General features: G+C 40.5%; 1 protein-coding gene across 1 annotated transcript in view; it reads left to right on the top strand.

Moving 5' to 3' along the window:
- Positions 1-514: 514 nt before the first annotated feature.
- Positions 515-8,120, top strand: part of ATG5 (autophagy related 5) — a 30,755-nt gene continuing 23,149 nt past the window's right edge. Inside the window, exons 1-2 of the mRNA XM_056856327.1 lie at positions 515-672; positions 2,807-2,934. Of these exons, the coding sequence (XP_056712305.1) occupies positions 565-672; positions 2,807-2,934 (236 nt within the window). The 5' untranslated portion in view covers positions 515-564. The remainder of the gene's footprint in view (positions 673-2,806; positions 2,935-8,120) is intronic.

Genomic DNA, 8,120 nt, shown 5'->3' with positions numbered 1-8,120 from the left:
TTGGTGGAATTGGCATGCCAATTTTCCACTTTAATCTGGCTTCCTTGTTTATTTGCAAGGAAAAAATCTTGAAAATCCATGCTGTACCTACAGTACATACTGCTTCCCTGCTAGGCTGTGACAGTTTAAAATTGCAACCAAATTGAGTTGTATAGTTTTTAAAAGTGAAGTACTTGTACATTGTAATTGTGTGATTATCAGTAGGTAGAGATAAAATGGATTGATTAAAAACACACACACAAATACAGTATTCTGTTCTTGGCAAAGACTTTTTAATGAGTAGCTCTATGATTTGTAGTTTGTCTAAACTAAAAGAGGTAACCTCCTCATTGTGCTGTGGAAACATGCTAAAGGTGTAACATGATCTCTGTATCCTAGTCCTATTACATTGCTTATTAGATGTCTTATCCTGTTGATTGTGTTATCCACTTTGAGTTTCAGTGAGAAAGGCAGGCTAAAATAATGATAAATAACCTTGGGCTCTAAAAACTGATCAGTTATATTTTATTCACAGTGTCTTTTCTGAAGGGGTAGCCTACATGTGCTTCTGTACTTCCTGGAAGAATGACAGATGACAAAGACATACTTAGAAAAGTGTGGTTTGGGCGAATACCAACCTGTTTTACTCTGTATCAAGATGAGATCACTGAAAGGGAAGCTGAACCTTACTATGTGAGTATTATTGTATAAAGACATACTATGTATGTTGCACGATAATATTTTCTGTGTGGAAAATCTTTGTGGCATATCTGCCTTCTAACAAATGGGTACTAATGCTTTTCCCCATCATCTAGAGATATGCAGCCTAATGCTGTCATTCTTCTGGAGTAGTGTTGCATAGCTCTCTCAGAAAGTCTTTTTGTGGGGTGGAATGGGTTGTTGATTGCTCGTAAAGCCCCTCTAGTAGGCCCTTTCCCAAGCAAGAGGGTTCTGTTCTAGACTAGTTTTCTTATTCTCAAGAAATATCTGTAGCCTGAAAGTACAAGGATGAAAAAATTGTCAGTTTCCCAAAGAAGTCTGTGAACTCACTAGTACAATTAAGACCTAACCCAGCTTCATTTTAAGCAAATTTGGTCACGATTGTCACTGAAAGTAGTTTTCCCTGCCTGTGCACAGAATCATAGAGTTGGAACAGACCACCAGGGTCATCAAGTCCAACCTCCTGCCCAATGCAGGAATTTCACAACTACCTCCCCCACACACACCCAGTGACCCCTACTCCATGCCCAGAAGATGCCCTCCCTCTCATGAACTGCCTAAGTTCATAGAATCAGCATTGCTGACCGATGGCCATCTAGTCTCTGCTTAAAAACCTCCAGGGAAGGAGCACTTACCACCTCCCAAGGAAGCCTGTTCCACTGAGGAACTGCTCTGTTAGAAATTTCTTCCTAATGTCTAGATGGAAACTCTTTTGATTTAACTTCAACCTGTTGGTTCTGGTCCGACCTTCTGGGGCAACAGAAAACAACCCTTCACCCTCCTCTATATGACAGCCCTCCAAGTACTTGAAGATGGTTATCATGTCGCCTCTCAGTCTTCTCTTCAGGCTAAACATACCCAGCTCCTTCAACCTTTCCTCATAGGACTTGGTCTCCAGATCCCTCACCATCTTTGTTGCTCTTCTCTGGACACGTTCCAGCTTGTCTACATCTTTTTGTGCCCCAAACCGAACACAATACTCTAGGTGAGGTCTAACCAGAGCAGAGTAAAGTGATACCATCACTTCTCGTGATCTGGACACTATACTTCTGTTGATGCAGCCCAAGATTGCATTTACCTTTTTAGCTACTGCATCACACTGCTGACTCATGTTCAGTGTTTGGTCTACTAAGGAATGCTTTTTTCCTATTATTTCATAGAAAGAACACGTTTTTCCTGCTGGATAACATCTGTGTGAATTTTTGTTGTCTTGGGAGCCTTACTTAAACAGAATTTGTTCAGCGGATCTTTTTGGTGGATTGTACCCTTCATAATGTTTCTTTCTCTTAAAGCTGTAAAACTAAGTATTTAGTTGAATTGGTTAGTAAACATGCATAGGATTAGTCTTTAAGTGTGCAATTGCTATATGCATTTGAAAAGCAAGTACAATTTTAGTCACATAATTTGTATGATATTTTTCCATAAAGATGTTGCTATACTTAGGACAAAAAAAGACATCTAGAACAACCTGTATTAAATAAGTTAAATAAAATTAATGCACATTGCAAAGGAATGGAAATTTTTTTGTGCCAGTGCTATGCTGTATGTTATAAATCTTTATTTAAAAATAACGCTAGCATTGTGATATAGATCTGTGGACCTATGGTAGTAGAAATGCTGGCACATTACTATAGCTGCAGTGACTGGAGTAAATCTTCCACTTTTTCACACACCCCAATTTCTCCCACTTTAATCTCCAAACTAAACACAGGAGGGATAAATGCTTGTTATATGTTTGCTTTACTTTTTTTCTTCCTCCTTTTGCGAGTTAGTGTGGTGTATTGGTTAGGTTATAAGACTAGGATCTGGGAGACCCAGGCTCAAATCCCCTTTCTACCATGGAAGCTTACTGGGTAACCCTGGGCCAGTCACACACTGTTAGCATAACCTACCTCACAGGGTTGCTGTGAGGATACAAGCTACTTTGAGGGGGAAAGGTGAGGTATAAACAAAATAAGTAAATAAATTAAACTTTCTTTGGACTTTCTAAAAGACACAATAATGCTGCATTTAAAAATTAAGGTTTAAAATTGAACGGATATTTTGGCTTGAAACTATGTATTCTGTTTTTTAATAGGGTGTATCATATTTAAACCTTTTCTCACAGCTGCTGTTACCTAGGGTTAGCTACCTGACACTTGTAACAGACAAGGTGAAAAAACATTTCCAGAAAGTTATGAGACAAGAAGATGTTGTAGAAATATGGTTTGAATACGAAGGCACACCACTGAAATGGTGAGTTTAAAATGCTGGTATGTATATTACTCATCTGCTTGTTGTAATGGGGAGATCTGGGTGGAAAAATCCTACAAAAGTCTTGGAAGATCAGATTTATTGGAAATTGTTATAATGAGTGGAATACTTAAATGGTTTCTTTCCCCCTTTTTTTGGTAAACAACACTGATGAAAAGGGATGAAAGTGGCTTTTTCCTCACATTCTCAATGGGTAACTGAACGGCAGATTCTAAACCATGTTGGTGTTATGAGTGCTAAAGAGGCTGCTGTTTGCTTAATTGTTTGTTTGCGGCTAGGGAGGCATCAGGTGTGACCTAGCAAGGCTGCATGATTTTCAGATCTAGTTGTCACTGATTCTCATTTCCATTAAATAGAATCTTTAGTATTTGTCCGCTTTACAAGGATAAAGTAAATGATATTTGGCCCTGTTTAAATATAATAGTTCTGATGGCTGAATTTGGGAATGGGCTGTTCTGGTTTCTGTACATAGTCTTTAATGACATGTAAATGACTGACCTGATTTAACTGGTGGAATGTTACATTAGTGGAGACCTTTGGTTGGATCCAGTGCAAGAACCTTGCATGGCCAATGCAAGGATCCCAATTTTTCCTGACTGTCCTGCCTCCCCTCCAGCAACAACCATTTCTGACCTTCAAAGAATTATTCCCAGTGTCACAGGACCCATGTGGAGTAATAGCCATATAGGTCAGGAGATTGCAATGGGAAGGGTAGTAAAGTAGCTCTAGCAAGCTTAGATGTCCTCTTTTTAAAAAAATGTTCATTTGAAGGATGGCTGAATCTCTCTGTCCCTGTCCTCTCCTTCAGGTGTTGATTAATCAAATTTTCTTTCTGTGCTTACTCTACACCACTGGTTCCCAACCGGGGGTCCACGGACACCCAGGGGTCCACGAGAACTAAATTATGGTCCGCGAAACAAAGTTATAAACCCATAATTAATATTTTCCATTAAAAGTTCTCTATTATAAAAAAAACCATATTCAAATATTATTCTAAGTTTAATGTTTAACTAACAGTTATGATTAAAGTTTATTTTTAAATTCTCGGAATTTTTATTTTGAACCTTGGGGTCCCTGCACCGAACAAAAAAGTCCTAGTGGTCCCTGGTCAAAAAAAGGTTGGGAACCACTGCTCTACACTGTGGTAGTTAATAACTTTTGGAGCAGGATTTCTAGTACTTTCAGCTAGGTCATTAACGCATGGCCGTTTTGTTGTGCGAGTCTCCCGCGATTGTATCAAATTGCGGGAGTCTACACGCATGGCCGCCTCCCTCCTGTGGGATCAACCGACCTTCCCCCCAACCTCAACAGGATTTAATTTTTTTAAAAAAATTTAAAAAATATATCAATACAATCGTGAGAGTTTTCTGGTGCATGTACGTGCGCGGATTCGACTCCCTTCTGCCGCTGAAGCACCCAGCGCCACGGGAGGAGGAGAAGGCAAGAGGATGAAAGGGCCTAGAGTGAGAGAGGCGGCGGCAGAGGAAGAGCGCGGAGCCCACACCCCCTCTCTCCCCTCCTCGCCCTCCTCCTTCCCTCTCCACTTGGCAACTTGCTGCTGCCACCGCCTCCATCGACAGTGGAGGGCATGGAGCCTGCGCCTCTCTGCCCCCCCACCTCCTCCACCTGCCCTTCCCCATCCTCTTCCCACCTTCCCCTGGCAAGCTGCCGCCGCTTTCATCGACAGCGGAAGAGAGCCAGAGCCCACGCCTCTTTTTCTTCCCCGCCCTCTTTCCCCTCCTCGCCACTCGGCAACCCCAGTTGGGTGGAGGCGCACCTTCTCGACCATGCGTTCCTTTTTTTGAATGTATGATCAAGAGGTGTGTGACGGGAGGGACAAAAAATTGCAAAGCTTACCATGCGTTAGTGGCCTTAGTGAACATAGTAAATATGAGTGTGCAGAACTCTTGAAGCAGCAATAATCATGATTCTGGTTCATCAAGAACTGCATAATAGAGGTGAGACTATAAAATTTCCCTACTGGATTCTATGGTACTGTATTTCTTTATAAAAAACTGGTCACATGTTGTATAAATCCTGTAAATGTTCTCCAAAGCAATCTCATAGCAATCGAGCTGCTTCTTTTAATTAACACTTATTCAGAACTGTGTTTATTTTTTTCGATAAGAGCAAAAGTATAAAAGTAGCTAACAGTTGTTTTTCAAGTATTTTTTGCAAATATTTATTCAACTCAAAGGAGATCCTGCAACAGCATACCACATGTACCTTGGAGCAGGCTTTGACAAATCCAGTCACTAGGGGGCTGCAGGGCCTTGACAATTCCCTGCTGCACCTATTGTTTCTCTCCCACCCCTCTGATGACGCTCAGAGCTGCCTCCCACAGCGGTTGATAAAAGGTAGGACGAGTGCTGCTGAAGATGCTGGATTGGCACTGCAACCCACCCTCTTGAGTAGCTCTCCTTCCCCTGCTTTTTAGTCACTGCTTTCATCCAAAAATCGTACCTAAGAGGAAGAGAGTGGAGGGCTACTTAAGAAGTTCATCTGGCAGCTCCATCTACACTTCTTAGGGATTTTGGCACAGACAGGAGCCAGCTAATATAGGAGTTCCCACTCGGGTCAAAAGCCTTGCTTAAGAGGTGCGGTTGGAGCTGTTCTTAAAAGGCAGAGCTGAGGAGCATGTGCAGGAGAGAAGAGACATACAGTAGACAGACAGTCAGATAGACAAAAGGCAGTTGTATTCATCCTGGACAGACTCTGTATCACTGAGTAAAAATCACTAAATAATAAAAAAAAAGTACTTCTGCTTACCCTTCCTTTTTGCTCGAAGCCTCCTGATGAATCTTTTCAAAACCCCACTAGGACTTTACACACTTGTGAAACTATTATGTAATTTGCCTGTAAGACTGCTTCAGATATGCGCTTGACATTCTCCAATGTTCTACTTTTTAAAGCGCCCCCGTCCCCTTGCCAGGGAACTGTTTATAAAAAGTTTACTTTACAAAATTTCAAAAGCAACCCTGGCTAAAATCAGGGCACCTCCATGCCTCTAATTCTACTGGAACTATAAGCAGGTGAGATGGTATAACGTCTGGTTGGTACATACCTGTTTCAAACCACAGGTGAGAAACCTTGGATAATACTCCATATACATGATGTCCCTATGCATTATAGCTTGGACAGTTTACCCTGGAATCTTGTCTTTCCTTATTTTATATGGATGCAGTCAAAAGGTGGTGTAAGATTGTGTAATTCTGGTAAATGTATATTCCCCCTCTCCAGAGACCTGCTCAAGGCAGCTCATACAACAATGAAAATATATTTGTTATGGATGAGTCTGGCTCCTGAATTTTTGGCTCTGGCTCCTAGAATATGTCAAAGCCAACCATAGAGACATCTGTCCTTATTCCTACCTTGTTATATGTCCTGGTTGAGAAAAAGCAAGCCACTGGCTTTTTTGACATAGCTTAAACTTCTGTAACTGTTGTTCACAGCAACTGCTAAGAGTTTGAGGTTGCTCTTTGCTTTGCTTTAGAGGAAACGTTTTATTAAAAATTTCTTCCACTTGGCACAAATTTCAGTTTAACCTGGCAAATAAATGACATGGTTTAAGAACAAGCAGTGTTCCATTTTTACATTTAATCTTGCTTAGTTTATGAGAGCATACTTTGAACAAGAATATGGTTTTATTCCCCACCCACCCCTCACTCCAAGCACCTACATATCTCCTAAAAACTGAGATGGTAGAATGATGTAAACAGTAATTTTATGCAGCATTAATTCCATCACCATTTTTTTGGAAGCATGGCCTTTAGGAACTGAAAAACTATTTAAATATCTGAAGTTTTAACAGGTGAGGGGTGTGGTATGCATGTATGGAAGACACATAAATTTCAGGGACCCCCCCAAGGCACTTAAAGCTGAAGAGACTTATTGTGGCATAAGTCTTTATGCCACAGTGTGTCTGTCTTCAAGATGCCAAAATACTATTTATTTTGATGCAGCAGATGAATTGCTGATGCTGTAGAATTTTTTGGGCCCCCCATATCAAAATCTGAAAGCTATCTGGATGGATTGTTGAAAAGTATTAGTTATTTGTCTGTGGTGGCACTTTATGACCAGAAATCCACTGAATTTACTGCCTCTGAACTTTGAGTGGACTAACCAGCAGATGGTGCTAAATAACTAAGAATGTTAAAGAAGCTGCCATGTCCTGTACAGTTTGTTGTTTGTGTCCGGTCTCTTCAGTCAAAGAAAACAATCATTTTGATGGTTTTAAATATGTCGTTCACTAAATTGGAATGCACGTTGGCCTCTAGCATTGGGGTTTATAATCTTCATTTTTGTTTTGTTACCTCCCCTTTGTATCTAACCACGTTTGACATATTAAACTGTAGTAACTGCACTGTTTAAAAGTTATATTGTGGTCCTGGAGGCCAGCTATAAGCGTTTCATACATCCAGCATTCCCACAGATCTTTTCGCATTTTCTAAAATTACCTTTCTCATTTGATGGCTTCAGCCATCTCCGTTAGTATCATTAAAATCTCTGTGAAGAGCTCAAGCTTATAGATCTGATACTGTTTGGACCTTCCCATTAGATATTCTGTTGATCATAATATTTTCTGATTGGCCTTAATTATTGTTTCCTTTGTCGAAAGGAACGATGGCAAGCATATTTGCTTTTATCTAATTTTTTTACATAGATTGACAGATTTACGTCTGTTCATCTTGTGAGTTTCTAAATTCTACCACAATCTTTACAAATATATGTTTACTAGTAGACTTGTATTTTTGCTATTCATGAGTAGTTTACATACCTACCTAAGAAACTGTATGATACCAGGGAACAGTTCCGATTTTGTCGTTGAGCACCATTTGCTCTTTAAAGAGGTAAAGAGATGTTGAGTATCCAAGGCTTATGGTGAAACTTTTCTTGAGATACTGGTAGTTGCTGAAGGGTGGTTGCAGAGGTGAGAGGTTGTTAGATATGCCGAGGGCGTATCTAATTATGTGTGGCTATTAGCTTCAGGGAGTCTGTGTCCTGACTTTGTCAGTTTAAGTATTTACCACTTTCAGTTTCTGTCAGCAACAGCCTTGAAATTTGACAAGAGCTACCAGTAAACCTGTCAGAACTTGAAGTCAGGCGTGGGCCGGGATTTTTCATCCAACTAGGTTTTAAACGTCTGAAGGCAGTATGAATCTTTGGTC

Source organism: Euleptes europaea, chromosome 10, assembly GCF_029931775.1.
Source record: "Euleptes europaea isolate rEulEur1 chromosome 10, rEulEur1.hap1, whole genome shotgun sequence".
Taxonomy (NCBI): Eukaryota; Metazoa; Chordata; class Lepidosauria; order Squamata; family Sphaerodactylidae; genus Euleptes; species Euleptes europaea.
Note: the sequence above shows the minus strand (reverse complement) of the source record. Positions and strands in the feature narration are given on the sequence as shown.